Source organism: Candoia aspera, chromosome 7 (assembly GCF_035149785.1).
Source record: "Candoia aspera isolate rCanAsp1 chromosome 7, rCanAsp1.hap2, whole genome shotgun sequence".
Classification (NCBI taxonomy): domain Eukaryota; kingdom Metazoa; phylum Chordata; class Lepidosauria; order Squamata; family Boidae; genus Candoia; species Candoia aspera.
Window position 1 is genome coordinate 55171033 of NC_086159.1, and position 23223 is coordinate 55194255.

The following is a 23223-nucleotide window of genomic DNA, read 5'->3' on the forward strand; positions in this document are numbered from 1 at the left end:
TGTTCTTCACAACCACAACAAGACATCTGATGATACTGACTTAATTAAAATTTCTCCTTTGAACATAGCAAGCATGAATTGTGCTACTTGAAGGCAACATTTTGATTAATGATTTACCTTTTGCTATTGCTTCTTTTGCTACAGTTGTAACTCTTACAATTTATTATATTTATATCTAGTATTTCTTTCTGCTTTATAAACATGAGTTCAGTGTATAGAAAAGTATACATTGAAGCTGACATGATTTGCTATGTATCTGTTGTACAACAATTGCTCCTGTGCAATAATAATAATAAATAGAAATTTGAGCAAAGAAAATGTATGCATACTATTTTATTAATTGCTGTCTTTTTATTAGATATAATGAAATGCTTTTGAATTGTGGCAATTGTACATTCAGACAAATGGAATACATGCAGTATTTCTACTTTTCCAACATCAAAAAGATCGTGCATGGAACCATGAAGCAGATAGGGCATTTTATCATCCTAATATAACACATTAGCAAAAGTGTCCATCATTATGCAGAGTACAAGATATGAAGATACAACCTTTGTTAAATCTCTATAGAAGCCAGTTAGCGCTAAGGACAAGTTCTGCCCCTGTTGCAATACTTCCCATGTGTGATGTTTTAATTTTCCCATGTGATTAAATGGCATAGATTCCTTATTATTGGTAAGCCCAATTGCTGGGAAAGAACAGGTTTGTGCTAATTAAGGAGTCCCCTTACATTTATGGAAGGAAGGAAGCAACCTGCTGTTTCCACCTACACACCTTTTTCAATCCTGATACTAGTTTCCTTGTTCTAAGTTAACTTAACCTCTAATTAAGACAAAGCTTGAGTAACTTAAATACACATATTGGGGCTGCGGTGGCTCAGTGTTCAAGACACTGAGTCAGAGGACCATTAAGGTCAGCAGCTCAGCAGTTTGAAACCTGAGAGCGTGAGCTGCGTGATGGAGTCAGCTCCTGTCAACTTGTCCCAGCTCCTGCTAACCTAGCAGTTCAAAAGCATGAAAATGCAAGTAGATGAATAGGTATCACTTCAGTGGGAAAATAACAGGGACATGAAAGGAGCACCCTCGGGTGCCCCCTGGGCAATGGTGACATCACTGGCAAATTCTTTCAATACAGAAGTGCCTTGGTAGGTGCTTCTGACATGAAAAAAAAATACACATGTTCTTCTTGTTGTTATACTTTCCTGGCCTTTCTTTGTTTTCCTTCTTTTAAATTTTAGAATGTAAGTTCTCCAGGACAGGGTTTTGTTTCTTGTTCTCTATAAGATGCCATACATATAGACAGTGGTTTATTACTTAACTATTGGAGAAGGTACATACTTCTGTAACTTGTGTGTTTGAACTTGAAATTCGCCCAAACTATTTGCTAATTTCTTTGGACTGCAAATGGCAATAACTATGAGTTCAGTGATCTGAAATAGCTTTGTCCCTTTGATTCATACATATAACAAATATATAGTGAAATTTAAGAAGCAAACAAACATTCTATTTTACTTCCCACATGATATATGTTTGTATTTCAGGAGAGAGGCTGTAGATTATTGTATGGTAGCTAATTATATAATTATATAATTACTTCTGGTATCCCATATTTATCAGATATAATAACAACTCCAAACACTATTTCAACCCATTTTTGTGGGTCTGAGTTTTAAGTAAATACTAGACAACCCATGACCCTTTGGGTCATCCTTCATTACACAAATAATATAAGCTGGCGCCTTTTCCCCTCCCTTCACAACCCTCAGCAGAGTCCTGGTAAAGCTGCCTCCTCTTTTGCCTCCTCTTTCTCCTCCTCTTCTGCTGACCCATGGAACTGGTTGTCACTTTGCTGGGGTAGGGGGAACACAGGGAGATGCAGACTGTGAGGAAAACTGTACCCGCTCTCCCCATCCTAGTGTGTCCCCCAGGGGCCACCTCCAGGGAGGAAGAGGGCTCACCCGTCACTTGCCAGTGCCCCCCAGCCAGCCTTGCTTCACCAGCAGGCATCTGAGTCACTCCCGCATCCTTCCCTCGCTGCCCACCACCATTAAGAGATTTCAGTTTTCAGCCTTGGTTCCAAAGCAGCCAGTCGCTGCTTTGCCCATCAGGCCTTGCTGCCAACTGATTGGGCACAGGGACCATAGGTAAGTGGGAAAGAGGACAAGGATACACCCCTCCCATCTTCCCTTGCGCCACACAACCTACAGGTTTCTGAGAAGTGTCTGAAATCATGATCATGTGACCATAGCTAACTGCAGCCACAACTTTGAAAATAAAACTGGTGTGAAGATCCTTGAAATTTTGGGAGTCATTGATCTTGGATTTTGGATGTGTTCTTTAAGTTAGTCCATTTGAGGTACCTTGCTTCAAAAATTGTTGCCCTATGATGCACGCGCATTGGCCAATTGAAGGTAACAAACAGACAGGAGAGTTCTGGTAGTGTATATATAATGATAGTATAAATAATGCAGTCTGTTGCTTTATTGCATTTTTTTCCTTGCTTGTTAGATTATACTCCAATATTTCCTGTAGGATCTCAAGGGGCATTACATGGGATTTCCATTTAATCCCCACAGCGACAAACGGGCCGGATTGAGAGAGAATGACTTGCCCAAAGTCACTTGATAAGTTTCCATGGCCAAAGATAAACTTGAGCCACGGTTTCCCCAGTCCTAGCCCAACAGTTTAACCACTACATCATGCTGGTTCTCTAGAAAATATGTTACAATGGCTTGAATGTAAAATCAAATACGACTCCACTTTAGAATGCCATGATTCTGCACAGAAGAGGGATTGCCATAGTAGGATAACCAAACCCTCCCATAAGATCCTCCCTTACAGCCACTACAAGCAAAGTGTTGCTTTTTGGTACACCACTGCCGTTTCTGATAAAAGTAGGTCTCCTGTGACTCCCATTTAGCAAGCCAGCAGCTTGCTGCTCTCTGGCTTCCAGTGGGCAATCTGCTTTAGCAAAGAGTATAAGTTCACCATAAAACAGTGAGCCCAAAAACAAAAAGCTATTTGAATAATTGTAAAGCGATGCACAGAGGGTTCTGGAGAGAACAAAAACAATATTGAAGCATGGTTGCACCCAGTATGGCAGTAGCCCATCATTTGAAGCTTAACATGAGGGAGGCTTTGGTGCAGTCATCTTTATCTATAGAGAAAGTTTGTACTCAATAGAATTTAAAGACTGGATAACCCATGATCTTCTACTGACTTATCTATAATTTTCAAAGTTCAGGCTCTGTGAAACTTACTGGTTTAGGAGTCTTTATTACAACAGCAGCCAATACTTCAGTTTCCTCTCTTCACAAAATCAATTTACTTATTTCAACACTTCTCCATTCAACCAAACGAAAAGCTACCAATCCACGTTTCACACTGTTATGAAACAATTGAGTGACTGGTGCTCAGCTTAGATAGAACTAACAACTCATCTATGTTTTGGCTAGTTCTGTAGCAATGGTTCTTCAAAGGCAGTTTGTCATGAAAATGATTACAACAATACATGATTGTTAATCTCTATGCTGAGAATTTCAAGATAGAGAAAAAAGAACTTGAATCACTAGGTCAGAAACAGAATGGGCAGGGGAAAAGGATTGTCATGCGAAAGAGGTCTGGAAATGGTTGGCAATGGCCTTGGACCAAGATTTAGCAACTAGTGCACAATGAAAGACACAGCAGGGCTGGGAGAGTTTGAGCTCCTGTTAATGCAGAAATGGAAAGCCAGGCACGTTATATCATTAGACTGTAGTACCTACTGCCCAGCAATCTTAGACACATCATGCCATTTCTGAGAAGTAATTCAAAGCATAGGTTAGTCTAAAGTGAGCCCTAAAAGCTGCACCAGTGTGCTGATTCTCAGGCCATGGGGCATTATTGCCATTCACCACAGCCTAGGAATCCACTTTAAAATGTTACCTGTATAACTGATAAATTCATTATTAACTTTAGGGAAAATATATACTGTTTAAAATTTAAGCAGCTAAAAATAGTTTTTATTATAATTTTGATGTGGCTCACCTGCATTGTACTGAGTCATAGACTGATAGTTTGGTTCTCTCTTGGCATACCTCGCAAACTGCTTTTTAAACCATGGATTATAGCAGGGGTGAAGAAAGTGCTGCTTGGGGCCTACATACAGTGTGCCCTGTTATAGTCCTCAGATGCCGCCCCTAGGAGTAGAGGGGCAAAATTTGGAGGGGGTTAAGGGGCACCTCAAGCCTTAAACCCCACCAAAAGAAGTCTTGGCCCTACCCATATTTAGAATTGTGATCTTTCAACATACCATGAAAAGCCTGGTGCAGCCCTTGAATCCCATCTTAATGTAAATGTGGTTTATTGTACAACATATGAGAAGAATTGTATATAACTATCCTATTCAATTGACTTATTTAGTAGGACCAGAGTGTGCCTAAGAATATGCAGGACAGTTCTGTCTCTGTCTCAGCAACAGCCTGGTTGCTTTTGCAACTGCTGCAACTAAGCAAGACGTTTATGCCCTTCTTAAAATGTTTAATTTTTTTGTGGTCTTTTGTAGTTTCATCTTTAAGAGCCTTGAATTTGTCATAGCCTTAGGAAAGATATAAATTCCTAAATAAATAAGTATTTTCTCTCAATATAAAAAGTATCTTAGTACACTTACATCTTACATTACAAAAGTTATTTCTTGCATGAACAAATAAATGTTGCTGACTTCTTTCATTTCAGCACAGTTACCTCTAAAAAGACCAAATTACGTACATTGGCACTTGCAGAATTGTGGCTTCAATGTATATTTTGTTGTAGGTTGAAAAGCTAATGAATTCAGGTTTAGTAGCATCAACTTTTATTTCAGAGTTCTTTCTGTTCTCATGAATTGTTTGTGTTAAGAATGTAAGTCTAGAGATGTGTTTTCATCTAAACATCTATATTGTCTAAAAGATCAGTTACAGCAAGTTTATACACATGTATTTTTATACTTTGAGAAACAGTCTGGATTCTTTATCCATTTGTTTTTGTAGTATTATGACATTTTATAAGATGATTGATTGTACCGTGTTGAAAACCTATCATGTGATCATCTATTTTTAAATGCTCATTTATCCTAGCCAACATTAAAAATATCTAACAGTAATTCACAAGACATGTGAAATGTAAACTTCTGAGCCTGATAAAATCTGATGTGTCTAGAATTAGAGTGCCACAGTTCTGAGGTCTTAAAATAACAGATCAGCACTGAAATGGGAGTCAAACAAAGTTAAATCTATATTTAAAGATGCTTGGCCTGTCTCTCTCTTCAAGGCACCTATGCATGTTTAACTGGAAGTAAGTCTTATTAAACAAAGTGAAACTTTTGAGTAAAGATGACATGGTTCGACTGTAATTCATTGAGGAGGATTATGGATCTTAACATACAATTAACAGAAAACTCTGTTGGTGCCAAGTAGAACAGCAAATTTCTTATATATATTAGGATCATTATAAACTACTGCAGTGAAGCCCTGTTTTATTTAAACTAAAAGCTTATTGTTATAAAACAGATAATAACAGAATTTCCATTTATCCCACAGATTTTTCCTACTGATTAATATGAGGAGGTGTGACTCAAACTAAAAGCTAAACTGTTTATAAAAATGTCATTAGTGCACCTAGTTTCCCTCTTCTCTTCTATAATACCTGATGCAGGTCGCTTCATATTATGTTAACATTTCATATTAGTCTGCTCCCATTCGATATAATTTGTGGTTTTTAATGGAACTTTACAATGTTTTGTCATGAAGTAAGTTGCATTGCATGCTGTGGAACTAGATGCATGGTTGCTTTTTTCAAGAGTAGTAATGTGCTTGGTTCAGTATTGTAAGTAAATATAAAGATAGAGTGCAATCGGAATGGCACTGGAGTAAAGACATGAGATACAAATAGTTAAATATCTAACATTCAATTAAAGTATAGAATCAAAGCAGTTAAGCAAATTTACCTGAGCAATATAAAACCTGTTATATTACAGAGATGGTCAGCATTTATCAAATGTTGGAATGGAAACTTTAAGAAGCTATATAATAGGACTACCAGATCTGGCCAACAAAAGTCCTGATGACTACTAGATAATAACAGAGATAACTTCGGTGCCATCTAAAATCAAAATTAACTGTTGTTGCTATAATGTAATTTATATATAATGTAATTTATAGGATAGACATTATGTAGAGTTCTGTGTTTTTTTAAAAACAGAAAAGTTAGAAGAATGCTGAATATCATTTTATTTTCATGTATCTGCCAATATATTATTCTAATTTTGAAATATTAAAAAAGAAGAGAGAAGCTCTAAAGAAAACATGGATCGTGTACTTTGCCTTGTAACGATAATAAATATACTAGGACAGAACAAGTTATGGCACAAATAGGACATAACATCAGGCTTTGGTCTTTTTCAACTAGACAACTGAGAGAGTAGAGAGCCTTCAGTATGTGTCAGGCTACACATCTGTGGCACTTCTAACTTTCAAAGTAAAATAAAGTAAATAGAGAAAATAATAGTTAAAATGTTGTATCATAGAATTATATGGAACAAATTGCTTGCACTTATGGCAAAATGTTGATTAAATATCCTCCCCAGGTATTAAGAAGGAAAACAATATATCTCCAATCTTTCTTCTGTAGGTGCCTGTGTCAGTGGCCATGATGACTCCCCAAGTGATCACTCCTCAGCAAATGCAACAGATTCTCCAACAACAAGTTTTGTCTCCCCAGCAGCTCCAAGCACTTCTTCAGCAACAGCAAGCGGTTATGTTACAGCAGGTAATGTTGGATAGCTATGTGGATGGGTAGTAGAGTCCAGGCATATTAGATAGTCAGCCCTATTTGCTAGTGAGAGGACGTGGGTGTGCTCTTATACAAAGGCATCATGAAAATCTATGTCCAATCCTCTCAGCCTAAAAAATTTCTAGGACTTAGAGCATCGGTTTTGCAATTTTAAACACAGCTTTGACATCTAACTAGACAACCCTGTGACCCATTGGGTCATCGTTTGAGAGAAAGGTAGCGTGGTCTGCTGCAACCAGAATGAACATTATATTTTAGGCTGACCATATTTTTTTTACCCCAATGCTGGATGGCCCCATGATCATCTAAGAAAAGTATATATCATAAATAGGAAAAATAATCATAATGGCAGATGAACTTCAATTATAAGTCAATATCTACTTACTTAAAAAGATAAACAGAATGACCACAGGTGGGCAGAAAAGCAGTGGGAGTGGGAGCGGCTTCCAACTTCCTGCCGGTTTCCCCATTGACTTTGCTTGTGGGAAGCTGGCAGGGAGCATTGGAAATTGTGGTCATGTGACCACAGGGATGCTGCAACAGTCACAACTTTGTGAATAAAACTGGTTTGAACATCATGGAAATTTCAATTCCACTGGAATAATGAGTCCCAGATTTTTTATGCATTCTTTAAGTTAGCAGATTTTAGGTATCTTGATTCAAAAATTGTTGCTGTATAATGCACCATCTGGGCTAACTTGAGGATACAAACAGATAAACACAATGGAAGTTTTAGTACTATATAGATTCAAGAAGAGCAATGGCAGGTGCAATGTGAACAGGGAATAAACCAATATTTAAATGTTCAAGAGTTTAGGTACTTTTTGAGTTATAAGTTGAACAAATAATGTAAATAGACTATATGGTTATGGTTGCTTTAAAAGTATGTAACTTTAGTGATCTCTTTAGTCAACTGGTAGGTGGTTGGAAAATTTGAACTTAACTTTTTTTTTTAATCAAATGGAAACAGAATGTTCTCTTTAGAAGTTGGAATGGCAGGAGTAAATCTGGAATGAAAGTCAAGAATCCCTGAAACCTCTGGTTGAAAGTAATATCTGTCACATATAATTACAACATCTATTACCGTTTTTTCCTGAACTTTAGGGGAATATGCTTAATTATCATGATGAAAATAATATGCTTGGTTTCCAAATGTTTAAACAAGATATGTGGTTTCATGGGAATTACAGTGAAATAATATTTCACTGTACATCTGGCATCCTGCTAAAAATGCGCAGGCAGATTATTTAACTCACCACCCCTATCACCTATGAGGAAATAGACATTCTGTTTGGCCTTGCTGGACCTTTTGAATATTTACAAGTTACAAGTAGAATATGTTCCACTTGAAGATGGATGGATAGACGGATGTTGGGCTCTGCTGCCTGTGACCTAGAATATGGATCTTCTTATGCTGTTTTTAAAGGATATGTTGAAATCTGTACTGGGATATTTCAGAATTGCCTTTTGGGGAGAAGTCTATATAGATCTGCATCTTCAGATTCTATTTTTGTTCAGTGGCATACCTCAGTGATTCCTTTGCCGCATGCCAATCTAGAAGAGTTTAGGAGATATATAACATGTGAAACTTTACCTTTATTTATTAAAGTCAAAATGATTTATTCAGCAACAACTTCAAGAGTTTTACAAGAAACAGCAAGAGCAGTTACATCTTCAGCTTTTGCAGCAGCAGCAACAGCAGCAGCAGCAACAACAACAGCAACAGCAGCAGCAACAACAACAGCAGCAGCAACAGCAGCAGCAGCAGCACCCAGGAAAGCAAGCAAAAGAGGTAGAGCCTAAATAACTAATCAATACATTATTTTTGGAAGTGGGGCAGCTGGGGAGGAAAAGAATGAGATATTCTGATCATGGTGGTTTTTGTTTGTTTTTGGAAAGGTCATCTTCATAAGAAGCTGTTGGTATTGAAATAATTCGAAGATAGCTCATGCTAACAATGTTGTGTGTAAACAATGCCCCCTTAGGATATATTCATATAGAGAATATCTTGGGTGAACTAAGCTATCTGTAGATACAGATTTTGCTTCTTAAGGATGATTCCATAATTGAAGAGGTTGGGAAAAATGCTCTGTGCTGTGATTGCAGAAATCACCACCAGGAAGTGACAGCTGTATCCATGGAGATTCTGGTTCATACAAGACATTCTCTGTGCAAAAATGTCCTTGGGGAGCATTGCAAGAAGACAAAACTGACTTCGTGAAATGGCCCATAGAATTGGTAAGATGATCAGACAGATGGCTAGATAGATAGAATAAATATGATCCAATAAATAGTTGGATTACGCAGACTGGAGGTTATATAGAATGATTTTATATTGAGTATAATATTCACACTGAGTACTCTGAATATTCATTCAATAAAATGGTGGATTCTGTGTAATTTAGATTTCAGTATTTTGAACTTTGAAGAACTGGCTTATCTAATAAAGGGTATAATTTTAACAGCTCCTTTTAAATCTTTCCTTGGGAATGCTACAGTCCTTAGCCCTTTCATCCTGAAGGGTAGTGCTTAAACACATTCACTGAAACCAATAACAATTGAAGTAGAATGCTACAGCTTCTCTTGTTTGTAATTATGGAGGCTGAGGGTTGCCATCCAGTTCTGTTGTCTTTCAGTGTTCACACAGTGGTGAACAAAGTACTGATTGACTGGTATACCTAAGGAAGCTTAAGCTGATGAAAGACTTACTGTCTCTTTGCGATGGAGGAAAGGGATGACTCAGATGTATCCCTAATTTAGAAATGGATAATAGTGGCTAGTAGGAAGATGGAAAAAACTGGGCATAGATTTTGAAGTCGCAGACCCTGATTAATGAACTGCTACTGTACGTTTGGAGTGGTGAGTAGAAAGTTACAGTTTGATGTGCTCATAAATCAACCTGACAAGCCAGCTTCTCAGGCCTAGCTTGCACCTGTCAGCAAACTGCATCAGCTATGAACATAATACAAACAAAACATGTTGAAGTAGTTAAATTGATCAGCAGGTATCCTAGACATTTTCTTGTAGCTGCCCATTATGCAAACATGCACAATCCAGTTCTGACCTCCCAAGGCATTGTTTCTGTTTGGATTTGTGAATAGAATTTCAGACAGCTATCAACTACAGAATAGAAATTGCTCCCTTATTTCTCCCGAGGCTCTGAGCAATCCACACGACTTGCTCCATTATGCAGTCTGTTTTCCAATGAGCGCATCAGAAGTTTCTCTTCTCCTCCAAACTAAAAAAGGAAAGGTCTTCCACAGCAGCTTGTCTTTCTCTGAAGTGTGACTGCATCCTTATATCCTCCTGAGCCTCTGAAGAACTCTGGCTTGTCTTGTAACGCCTCACAAAATTGGAAGTTAGCACTTTCCCTTATAATAGGATGCTTCTTTACCATGAATATTATGCTGGGTTTCTGATGTATTCCAACAAGAGCAGCAAAGGAGCTAACAGGCCAGTAAAATGAAGGCTACATCCCAGTTTACTAATAGATCACTGGAGATTTCCTTTATGGGCCACTGCAGATCATACTTACTCAACTGGAAAAATAAGACTGCCTTTGAATTAAAGTTTGGGGTAAAGAATTACACCTTCAGTCAAGATAAATTTGTTCTAGCTGTCATGAATTGTATCCATTTCTCCTTTAAGTTTGGGGAAGAGTTTGTCTTCTTTCTTCTGACTCTTTGCTGGAGAAGAGTCCTAAAAGCAGATAATCTTTTCCCACTAAAATCTGATTATTTGAAAAGCAAGCTTCCTTTTAAAAAAAACAAACCAAGCCCTGTTTCTACAGATGCTGTTGCTATTTAATCACAGAAATGAACAAGAGAGGTTGACCGAATCTTGCCTTTTCCCCCTCTCTGTTGCATTTCTTTTTCTGTCTTGCAGCAGCAGCAGCAGCAGCAGCAGCAACAGCAGCAGCAGCAGCAGCAGCAGCTGGCAGCCCAGCAGCTTGTCTTCCAGCAGCAGCTCCTCCAGATGCAACAACTTCAACAGCAGCAACATCTGCTGAATCTTCAGCGTCAGGGACTCATTTCCATTCCTCCTGGCCAGCCTGCTCTTCCTGTCCAGTCATTGCCACAAGGTATGACATGACTGATTTCCAAGTCACAGCTTCTTCTGACTGTAGCTTCATCATGACCTCCAACTTGGTATTTCAGTTCTTGATTTAATTTGATGATCTATTTTAAAATATTTTAAATCCATTTATTTTATTTGTGAGTGTGGTCATGTGAGCAGTGTTAGGCAATTTTCAAGCAAGTAGCTTTTAGAGAAGAATGCTGTCTTAGGAGTACTACATCTTTATGGGCTGAAAATAGTTTATAACTAGCATCAGGTTTCAAGCCTTGTTAGTTTATTCAGGGGTGTGTCACATGTGGCTTTCTAAAACCTTGTGTCGGCCCAACTAGTCCCCCCAGAAATCACCACCAAATTGTAATTTTGAATAGGACAGATGGGAAAAAAATTAAATCCACAGGGATTCATCATTTTAACTGTAATCAGTACATTAGCATGCCCTCTGGGCAGATAGGTGGTGTTTGTGTGTATATCTTATCTATCTACATACACACACTCACACACCCATCCAACCACACATTATTTTAAGTAAATAATAAATATTTAATTTAGTTTTGACCTGCCTCTGCTCATGTTTTTGTCCTAGCCTGTCTTTGTATCAGGGCAAGCCATTTCACTCAAAGGTCAAATTGCATAATTCTCATTTATAGGGAGGCATTACCAAAATTAGATTTCTGTGCATGTCCTTATTTAATTTAGCATAGCTACCTTGAAACAGAAAATAAAATTGAATTTTGAAACTTCTTACCATCTGTATTCCATTTAATGAAAAAAGGGGGACAATCTCCAAAACTAGGGTTAAATTGCCAAAATATTTCTACATTGCTATATTAAAATAACAGTGACAATGCAATTGCTTAGATATTTTAGGCCAGGGTTGTGTGAATCTGCCTAAACATGGCATATGTTAATATCACAGATTTGTAAGTATTACTCTGTTCTACCAATATAGTTGATACTTTTTTAAAACAAACCTGTAAAAACCAGAACTTTATTTAATGTAAATATTTAATTATTCATTAAAGGTTTTAGTCTGTTTTCTATTATTTCCAGGATTTGAAATAGTTTGATACACAATATTCCATAACTTCATTGTTTTTTCGAAGCAGATGTCACAGCTCAGGGATATGGAATGCAAACTGATGGGAGTAAGCAGGTTCTCTGAGAGTCTATTTTGGCATATATACTATATTCTTTTTTTTTAATTGAATGCAGATTTCTTTTGCATTCCCACTTTTGGCTAAAATCTCTTTCACCATAAATGGGTTACATTTATGAAAGGAGAGTGCTGCATCTTTCCGTTATACCTGTTTTCTTTGCCATAAAAAAAATCAGAGTTATGGCTAATATTGTGTTTCCCCTTCACAACTGCACTTCTCTTGCGGAGATGGTATACATACAGTCTTTACAATGGCAGGTATATTTGACCATTGCTATAATCTTCAAATCAGAAGATTATGTTTGCCAGGTTAGACTGGGATCAACTGCAGAATAGACTTACAAATCATTCTTGTTTACTGACATAAGAAGTACAAGTGTATATCCTTGAAGAAGCAACAGATTCTAATATTCTAGTCCAGTGTTTCTCAACCTTGGCAACTTGAAGTTGTGTGGACTTCAGCTCCCAGAATTCCCCAGCCATCAAGGCTGGGCTAACTGGGCTAAGCTACTTACATAATATTATGGCAGTTTTCTCACACAAAATCGCACATTGTTTGCCTATGCATTCACAGTTAGTGACAAGCCCAGAAGTAACAGATTTTGTTCTTCAGAGGAAAAACAGTTCCATGCAATATCATTTGTATTCTTTATCCAAACAAGCTGATTTCCACATCAGAAGTACTGTCCCGATTAAGCTTCAACTTGTTTGCTCTCAGGACTTTCACAAGCTCATGATGATATTGGTTGGAAACAAGCTACAGTGACACTGCAGAAATCTCCAGATGTCTACTTTTTTTAGATGTTCAGTGGCATGGAGGGCAAGTAGAAGGTTGCAGCATCATACAGGCCAAAGACAACAAAACAGAAAGTGGTATTCCACACACATTATTTGATCACATTGAAGAGATTGTATATATTTCTGTCTCTGTACCTACACTTATATTTCTTAGAGTAGGGATATGCAACCTTTTGGTTTGACAGCCTCATTTGGCCTTTGAATGGTGTATCATAGACCATGATCCAAAACAGGTAAGCCAGGACAAAATCTAAAATTGATTTAATTGCATTTAAATTAATGAATTCCTTATAGTCAATTTATTACTCTCCACAACCTTAATAATTCTCTTATTAAAAATTACAATTCAATAGAGAGGACTGTTTTTTGAGAGGTGTGTGCATGTTGTACTAAAGGGTATAAATGTAATGCACAATAGTATTACCTTAAAATGAAGCTTACAGTCAGACATTGTTCAGAAAACTTTAGTGTTATTTATTGTTATGTATTTTATTTTATTTATTTAATTTTATCCCACCTTTATTATTTTTATAAATATCTCAAGGCAGCAAACATACCTCATACTCCTTCCTCCTCCTGTTTTTCCCACAACAACAACCCTGTGAGGTGAGTTGGGCTGAGAGAGAGGGACTGGCCCAAGGTCACGCAACCAGCTTTCACGCCTAAGGCAGGACTAGAACTCTCAGTCTCCTGGTTTCTAGCCCAGAGCCTTAACCACTAGACCAAACTGGCTCTACAGTTAAATGAGATTAAATGAGATTTGTGCAAATGTACAAAATTCTGATAGTATGGGAATTCTTAATGAACTGAATCATTTTATCTATTCATAAGATTTCATCATTTCATAATAAAATCAATCCCTGCCTGTTGGGAAAAGTCATATGAATTTATCCATATGTTCTTCAAACAAATTTATGATGAAGTCAAATCCTTCCAAGTATAGGTAAGGCAAAAGCAGGACATTTTGGCCCAGGTTGAAAGATACATAGATCAGTGGAAAAGAGTTGTGAAGTAATGGAAATTGCAAGATATTCAACCACTGCTGTTATAAGGCACAGGAAAATATATACACAATTCTCTGAGAAATTGGAATGCGTAGCCACTGAATGATTTCATCCCCATTAGAAACAACTCAGTACTTCAAGATGGTACCTAGTAAAATCAAAACATACCAGTTTTGAGTCAGATAACACACCCGTATATTTATATTCCAGTGTTGGGTTTTCCTCAGTTCAGCAATTCAAGGTTGATCGTATGCCCATGTCCAGCTTTAGGTTAATGGATTTATCTCAGTAACGATGTTTGGATAACTAAGCTTGAAACTTTCAGGAATGAGAAGTAGTTAGACTGTGGGTGTTATAGAGAATCCAATGAAGAGTCATATTATGATTTCAATATGACTTTTTCCTATAGCATAATTTTGTCCTACAGTGCAGAAGCTGAAGTTTGATTTCACATGAAGATTCTTACAAAAATATCCAGTCACCATTTTTTTTAATAATTCAAGTTTAATGTAATTCTGGTGTTTAAAATGAGTGGCTTCTCCAGATACTGAACAATTTAACTAGTTATTAGTATATCCATCAAATTTCCAGCTTCTCAAACAGCCTCAGAAAATCAAGATAAATTACTTGACTTCTCCCAAGCAAAGATGACAACTTCTCTCTTTCTGGAATGGCTCATATTCTTCCTGGGCCTATTGATGGGGAAAAAAAACTTCTTCATGCTTTCCAAGAAAGAAAGCATCTGTTCCCTTTGATATATTATCAACTTGGCACTATCTGGCGTTCCTTCATGGAGTTCCAAGCTCATGTGAGATGTACGCATAGAAGAAAGCAAGCACCAACTTCAAACAGATCTTGTTAGTGCTCACTAAATGTATGAATTGTGACAACTGGCCTGATTGCATGTCATGATAAGCCAGAATTGTTCTACTTTTTAAGAGCAGGTAAATAAACCTGATGCTTCAGCAGGTGATAGTGCCTGGGCACCGAAGCTTAGCAGGCGTCGGCCTGCTAGTTCAGCAGGCGTAGGCCTGCTAGTTCTTGTGTTAGGGACCTCCTGAAATACCAGTGTTGAAGGCTAGTGTGGAAAGTCAAGAAACATCCCAGAAGGCAGAAGTGGCAGCACATCTATACTGTTGCCAAGAAAACTTCATGGATGTGTCCATGAAGTCTCCAGGAGTCAAATTCAACTTTTTTTTAATAGTAAATTTTATTAGGTTTCAAGAGAAGAATAAAAACTGCAAAAAACAAAAAACTACCAAGAAAAAAAACTAAAAAAGTGCAGAAACACAAGAGAAAAACATTTCAAATTTACAAAAAGATGTGGCTTCCAACTTTCAACAGCAACGATATACAAAAATTTCCATAATCAATCTCTAACTCTATATTAAACCAAAACACCACATTATTTTCTATAAGTCATTCACATAATAAAAATCACTAAGTAGTTACTCCTCCCCTTATATTAAAATAAAGAAAAAAAGTTCATATAACCCTCCTAAACATCTTTCTCTACTCCAAAAGATAAAACATATTAAATTATTCCCTTCCTACCACTATTCTATACATTTCTGTCTACTATAATAATCAAATTAAAAAGCGCATAAGTTGTCTGCTATTATACTTAATAGTACAACAGTTTTAATAATTTTAATCTTAATAAACCCAAAAAACTAATCCAATTCAAAACAGTAAATCCAAATGTTTAAAGGCAAATAGCATCAATCAAATCCTTAAAGCAAACCAGATGAACATTTCTTCAATCCATTTCCCACTTCAAAATAAACCAAAGCAGTTACATATCCCCACAACGTGCACAGAGCTTTCCTCTTTAAAGAATCAAACAGCCCAACTGCCCCCCTCAAAGATTCCAGGTTCTTTTCATGGCATTCTACCAGAAGATCAGTTTTACTTATGGCTTGCAGATCACTCTCTCCCTTAGATTTTTCCAACTCCATTATCCAATCTTCATCCAGCATCTCGATAAAAATCCCAATCTCAGTCTTTAAAGAAACCTTTCCATTGCTCTTAAATTCCTCAATTTCATCCACCACATCTCCAACCTGATGGCACATTTTAGATCTCATATTTTCCACAATGTCCTGGATATCTTGCATAAAAGCTTGATAGAAGTCAGAAGAAATCTGTTTAAAATCCTGGTGAAAGTCAGAAAGAATCTGTTTGAAATCCTCCATGTCTCACACAGTAGATTATGGCACCCTCTAGGAGCTTAACCAGCAAAAGTTGAAGATATGGAAGAGTTCCAAAGTGTGTTTATACAAAGTGAGAGTGAAATAGGCAGACAATTCTCATGGGAAAATAGCAACAGAAAGCTGAAGGTTCAGATCAGCTGATTCAACATGTAGGAAAATGCTAATATCTTCAAATTTGATACAAAAATAATAACAGGGAGACAACTGTTTACTCTCAATCATTCTTTATATTTGGAAGGAAAATGAAATCCAAAACTTAAAAAAGAATTTTTTAAAAAGTAATCCTGAAAATAACCTTAAGGACCAGGAGAACCAGGTTTTCCTTGCTGTAGAAAGCCTCTCTTGGGGTACATACAGTATACTAAAAAAAAATACAAATTAGTGATTTAGAAATGGGGTAGCTGGTCTTAGTGTCCCTTTAAGGCTACTGCGCAGCTTGGAAAGTGATGAAGTCCCTGCCTCACAGCTGGCTCTTACCAGTCAAATGTGAAATGCTGTTTGCAATCTTCTGGCTGCAAGCAGCCATCTGGAGCACAGGTGGGATGATTCCAGGTATTCTCCTTTATCCAGAGAACGTTTCTGGACACAGCTGTTCAGTCCACCATTCCTATCGGAAGCCTCCAGGAGTGAAATTCCACTTGAAGGGAATCTCCATTTGTACATTTTAATTTTGCATTTGAACAAGGATTTCTGGTTCATTGATTCCTATGAAATCAAAATTTTAAGCCACAGGGAAATCCTGGTTCTGGATTTGGGACAGCAACAAACCAGAAATTGATTTGTATATAATGCTAAGCAAGCCACATACAGAAATTGCCTGTTTTGTTTGGGTGATTCCAATGACAGGAGGAGCCATGCCCAAGAGAAACAGACCATTTCAAGCTGGAACACTTCTGGTTACTTCAAGCTGGAACACTTCTGGTTGAAATATTTTGCACACCCCTAGTAAAATCTCATTTAATGGTTTGTAGAATTTGTTCTATATCATTGTCCTGGAGAATTTGCACATTCATGTTAAAGCTGTCTGATTGGCCCAAATTTATATAATACTAGTGCATATTTAGATCAGTGCATAAGGCAGCATGCACATTGATTTAGTCTTCATCACAGGTTAGAGAGGTGAAATAGCCCAGTTGTCATGGTTAGGTAAACTTTCTGGTAAAGTTTGAATTCAGTGACTCTTTAAGGGATAGATTTGTCAGTCCACCCTTACAGATTTATGGTATCTGAGATATTCCTGAATACACTGTTGAGAATTTTGAGCTGCTTGGGCTGACAATGTTTTCAGAGCCTTGGTCTCCCTATGGAATGGTGAAGGAAGCAGACCATCAGTATAGTCACCCAAGTGTCTCTCTAATGTTGTGGAGATTGAAATGTTCCATAGTTTTCTATGGATCTCTAGGAGGTATAAACAGGATATATTCCTCTCTAGAGCATATATAATACGGACATCACTGTGAGGATAAACACACACTACAGCACTTGGTCATAATGTTCTGTGGAAAACAAAAAGAGTGATTTGCTGAATTCATCTCATCCTCAAGTAGCCATGGAACTTAATTTTTCAGAATGCAGAAAGAAGTTTGTTGTCATATGTCCTATTAAGAGCAGGCCACTAATGAATTTCCTAGGCCCTTTTAGGATTGAATTGTCTTTATTACAATTTGAATACAAGTACAAAGGTGTCTGATGTTCTGTCATATCCAATTTTCTAGTATCAATTTTTGCATGTGCAATCTGAGGATGTTGACAAAGCTCATGCAAAGATGTGATCGACCAAATGACTTCTTGATACTTGCTCATCACAGGAGGGGAGGGGTGGTATAGCCAAATGTATTCAACCATTTGGTTAATGCCTTATTTATAATCTTTATATAACTTTATAATTTCAACTTTTGTGGCCATTCACTTGAACATCAATTCTGGGTGGCTACTGAGGGTTAAAATAGTATAACACTTAAAACAGCATTCCACCAGCCATCCAGGAGGGGGGGAGTATGCAATTTCACCTCACTCATTTCCCCTGGTGGGTATCCCTAACTTCCTAGCCCAGTACCTGAGCAGTAAAGCAATTTATTCAACATTTTAAAAGACTATTACGCAGCCACTGCTGAAAAATCCTTCCCAAGACCCAGAGGTTTTAACAAATAACCCATTTTGGAGAATGGTGCTTGAGAAAGTTGTGGTAGCACAATTGCCAGTGCTTTGGGTAGCCACTGATCATCTGTATCCATTCTAATTTGGGCTCAACTCTGGTTTTGAGAGAGAAAATACTCTTGGTCAATGTAATAGAGGACCTTTATCAAGAGAAAGACCAGGAGTAGGGGAATAGTCTTGCCATTTCTCTTTCATCTGTCAGCAACTTTTTGAAAGAAATTGATTATGGCATCCTCTGGAATAGCCCATGAGCTTGAAATGGGAGGCATCATGTTGCAGTTGTTATACTTCTATTTGCAAGGTTGGTTTCAAGGAGTTGGTATTGGGAGATTGTATCTATGCAGTTATGTTACAAGGGGCTGCCAAAAAATTTTGTTCCAAATGCTCTTTAATGTCTTTATGAAACTTCTGGGAATAGCTGTTGGTGGATTTAGAATGAGGCATTATCAATACATTAGTGAAAGGCAGCTCTCTTTCTCTGGGACCTCTGAGTCAGGTGTAGCTATGCACAAATAAAATGGGTTACTTCTGTGCAGCAGTGAGCAAATAAGGTGAACATGAATCCTGGTACAACTGAGATCCCTTTGTTTCAATATAGGGATTGATTGATTTACTAGATCTACAGTTCCCCTGCAGGAACTGGTGTTTAGTGGGGAGTGCTTGTGGATTTATCACTGAAGAGCAAAGAACATTTGTATTAGATTTAGTTGGCATGACAGCTAAAACCTTTCCTGGACACAACAGCCCTGTCACAATAGTCATTCATTAGTATCCTCAATATTAGATCACTATCACACTTTTCTTGTATAGTTCCGATTGAGTGCAATTCACATATTTCAGTCCAGCACACAATTAATTTACTTAGTCCCTTAAGTTCATATTTATTGGTGGTGTGCTGACATCTCTGGCCTGACTGCCAATTAGCCACTAATCAGTGTTGGTTGGGGATGGTGTCCTAAAGAGCTCTAAGCAATAATATTTAAGGGGCTATCTGCTTCCTTGTAGCCTAACTACTTTTACATTCTGATGAAGCTGCTCTGCTGCTATATTGGCTGTGGGTGGTGGGGGAAGCAACTAGAAGACTTTGTAGTGACTATAGGTACCTGTTTTTAATGACGTTGAAGCCCAAATGATGAAATGTGAATTGTGACTTCACAATGCAGGCTCCGCCCCTTTGTACTTACTTGTGTTGTGGCATCATACCAAAATATGTAAGGGCTAGATTTTGCACTGTGATGTTGTGATGCTCATTTTGTCAGTCTTCATTGCTTTATCTGCAGATGCTTATGGTAACAATCTCCATTTTGTGGAATAAATTTCTGATGGCAAGCCTTCACTGTGAAGTGTTTCCTATTTATAAAAATAATATTTGACTTTATTTAACATTATTGACATGAAATTGCTTGTAAAATACCAGTCTTGCCTATAAAATTAATGATGTCCATTTGAATAATTAAAATGAAATACTGCATCCTTGAAAACTTAGCTAATAGTGAAAGAGAGGATAAAATGTATATATTTGATTCAGATATTAGGGATCTCCAATGTTTATTTTTATATTTGACTTTTAAAAAATGATCAGAAATATGTCAAATACTATTATGTATATTTGGTCAAAGTAATGCTGGATGTCTTGATGTGCTAATTTGTGAAACTGCTATCCATTTCTCTCATTTCTTCCCTGCTAGAGAGAGAACACAATGGGACACTTGGAGCAATGACCATTAAAGCTTTGTTGTTCTTGTAAAACACTTTTCTTTTAGACATGATTTGTTTACTGCAATTCAAAATTAAGAATGAACAACTAATAAGTATTTACCTGAGACAAATGTAGCATATTAGTTGAAATTCAGCCCTTAATCTCATGAAAATCTTCAGTTTCTTTCCTTGTATTTTATTTTTTTCTAAAATGAGCTTATGAATACTAGCATTTGTATTAAAGCCACTTTTTATTTTTAGCTTTTAGTTTTCCATTTCAATTCTGGAAGGACTATTGTGAACTTTGGAATATAAATTTAGCCATGCTTCAGAAGTAAGAAAATGATTCCAAAGGCTGTGAAAAATCTTATCAAGACATTTCTTTTAATACCTGTTTTTCAAATAGTAGTTGCCTGTTGTTGGATGTAGCTTCCTCCCATTGATCCTTGAACAAATGTTTTAAGAGAGAGCTTATTATGTAAGTTGGTGACCTTTAATTGACTGTTTGAAACGCAAGGACAAGATGAAATTGTATTTTACTACATGTTGATTATGCTGGAAAACTTTATCACCTTTATTGTTAGCATTAATCCATTAACAACACTGAGCTCATTATGTGAACCTCTCACTTTCCTATATTATTGGAGCTCTCTTTCATTTTATAGCTGGCTTAAGTCCTGCTGAGATTCAGCAGTTATGGAAAGAAGTTACTGGAGTTCACAGTATGGAAGACAATGGCATTAAGCATGGAGGGCTAGACCTCACTACTAACAATTCTTCTTCTACTACCTCCTCTACCACTTCCAAAGCATCGCCACCAATAACTCATCATTCCATAGTGAATGGACAGTCATCAGTTTTAAATGCAAGACGAGACAGGTAATAAGAGAACTCATCTGCTTTTTCATCTGGTATAAACGTTCATCAATATGGCTCACGCAATAAAGAAATCAACTGAAAATTTAGCAAGATGTTGTTTTAAATCTAGTCATTTTGATTTAGTTTTAAAAATTGACTATTTTAATCAGTTTTAACCAGTGAAGAGAACTATCGTATTTTCCCTGTCTGATTTATGGGATTTGTTACTGTTCATTGGATATGTTTTTTCTCCCTTATAGCACACAAGGGTGAATATGGAAGAGGGATTCACTAAATAAGTGAATGTTAGTCATGCAATGTAATTTTAACAATTACATTTCTACTCCACTCTTCCTCCAAGAGCTTAATTCAGCATACATGAAGTACTACCCTCTTTATCCTCAGAGTAAGATGGGTTAGACTAAGAGAGTGTGAAAGGACCAAGTTCATTCAGCCATATTAAGTTTAAAGCCTGATCTCCAGCTCTTCTAGTCACTACACAAAACTGGACTTCTTTTATTTAGGTGACCCTGTCTAAGAGTTACACATAAGCCACACTGAAACTAAAGGACATCATATTAACTTATGAAGCAGTACTAGTAGTGTACCATTGGTGATAAATAGCATTCCATTTTTCTGATATAATTTTTAATTGCTTGTGAACATTGGACTGGATCCAGAGATCTTACTGTATCCAATTACCACCATTTTGGGATGGAGAAAGGTCTTCTAGATCCAATCCAATGACTCCAGCCTTTTGAAATTAGTCAACTAACAAAGGAACTTAAGCCATAGTTCTTAGCAGATTGGTGAGTAAGTCTGTTGTACTCAATGGAATTAACTTCAAAGTTACTGTACTGAATATTACAATGTTAGTCATAACTAACTTACCTGGACTGGAGACCATATTATTTATAAGCAATATTCATTAGAGAAGCAGGAAAAAATGGCTACAGATAAGGCCTATGGCACTTTAAAAGGTTTTTGAGGTTTTGTAGAGTGTACAATTAGGATTTGCTGATAACAATGTATCATTTTCTCTTCGCTTCCATGTACACATATTGGTACTTACATTCTTTTGTCTGAGCATAATATTATTTATGAAACACAGAAGTTTTGTACCAATGCAGATGTAAATCTTGAGTTGCTTCCTGTGCTTTATTAGCATAGTGTTTATAACTAGAATAATTCTAATTCAGCGTGTATGTAGGATTTGCCTCGGTGATATGTCTTTATTCATTTATGAAGTTTGCAGAAGAATAAGAGAGATGGTAGTATCATGCTACGTCCAGTAAAGCTGATTACATGGAATCATATGTCCATTTGAATTCAAACTACTTACAAAAATAACTGTGGACAATAAATAAGTTTTAAATGTACTTTGAAGCTCCCCATCAATATGAAAACAAGATCATTTACACTCCATATCTCAACGTACCAAGAAGTAGTCACATTAGTTTATATAGCTCACAAGGTACAGTAGCTTTGGTAGCACCTTATGTGAAGCACAGTAAAGTATACAGACACATTTTGCATATACTTGTCTCCTTTTATCTTCATTTACTGGAAACACATGAATTCCCCCAAGCAAAGAGAGGTGCTTTAAAAAGTAGTGACTTGTCTATCAGACAGGCAGATATGCACCTATGAGCAGTTTTCCTCTGCCTAGAGCAAGTACATCTTGTCTAGTCCAGCCAGGTCAGTAACCAAGGCCAGCTTTATTTATGTATAGCATTATTTATTTATTTATTTGTTTGTTTAATATTTATTAACTGCCACAATCAAAAGGCTGGACTATGCATGGAAGACCATGGGATTTAGGCCATGGCTAGAGGGGGCAAACAGATTGGTGGCTGAATGCTTTTGCAAATTAGGTGGTGATGTTCTCATACCACATTTGCTAGATTCCATTCAAGGTCTTCTCTAAGAACGATGGGCAAAACCTGCAAGAAGGACAACTCATGCCTGTTTAGCTATGAATTTTGTTTGCAATCATAAAGCTATAGTTGAAGCTATAGTTGAAGTGTAGTTGCCCTCATGGTCAGCTCTCAATCATGCTTGCTAGGGCCGCTCTTACCTTCTATTCTATTTGAGATGGCATGTAGCTTCTACTTCAACTCAACTAAATGTCTGAGATGAAATCATACTTCTGTCAGAACCTACTGCTTGCACTAGATCCAAATTTCCTTCCTAGTTTGGTGATATATGGAAGGCTGCTAATGTGCAAGGGAATCTTGTAATCAGGGAGAAGCAGGTGAAGTGGCATTGAAGTTAGCATCCTCCACCATACTGAAGGCCTAGTCATACAAAGCCGTAAGTCCTTGAGGGGAGATGGGCGGTGATAAAATTTGACAAATAAATAAATAATTTGGACAATTTGAACAATAGTTTGCATCAGGTCTAATGCCTTCAAATACATTTTTTTCCTTCTCATGGCTGCTTCATCCACTGTAACT

At 37.1% G+C, this 23223-nt stretch overlaps 1 protein-coding gene across 3 annotated transcripts in view; it reads left to right on the forward strand.

The window, feature by feature from the left end:
• FOXP2 (forkhead box P2) overlaps nucleotides 1-23223 on the forward strand; it is a 331388-nt gene that overhangs the window by 246785 nt on the left and 61380 nt on the right. For all 3 annotated transcript variants that reach the window (XM_063309468.1, XM_063309469.1, XM_063309470.1), the window contains 4 exons: nucleotides 6645-6782; nucleotides 8434-8598; nucleotides 10725-10887; nucleotides 20575-20788. In XM_063309468.1, coding sequence (XP_063165538.1) covers nucleotides 6645-6782; nucleotides 8434-8598; nucleotides 10725-10887; nucleotides 20575-20788 — 680 coding nt within the window. The remainder of the gene's footprint in view (nucleotides 1-6644; nucleotides 6783-8433; nucleotides 8599-10724; nucleotides 10888-20574; nucleotides 20789-23223) is intronic.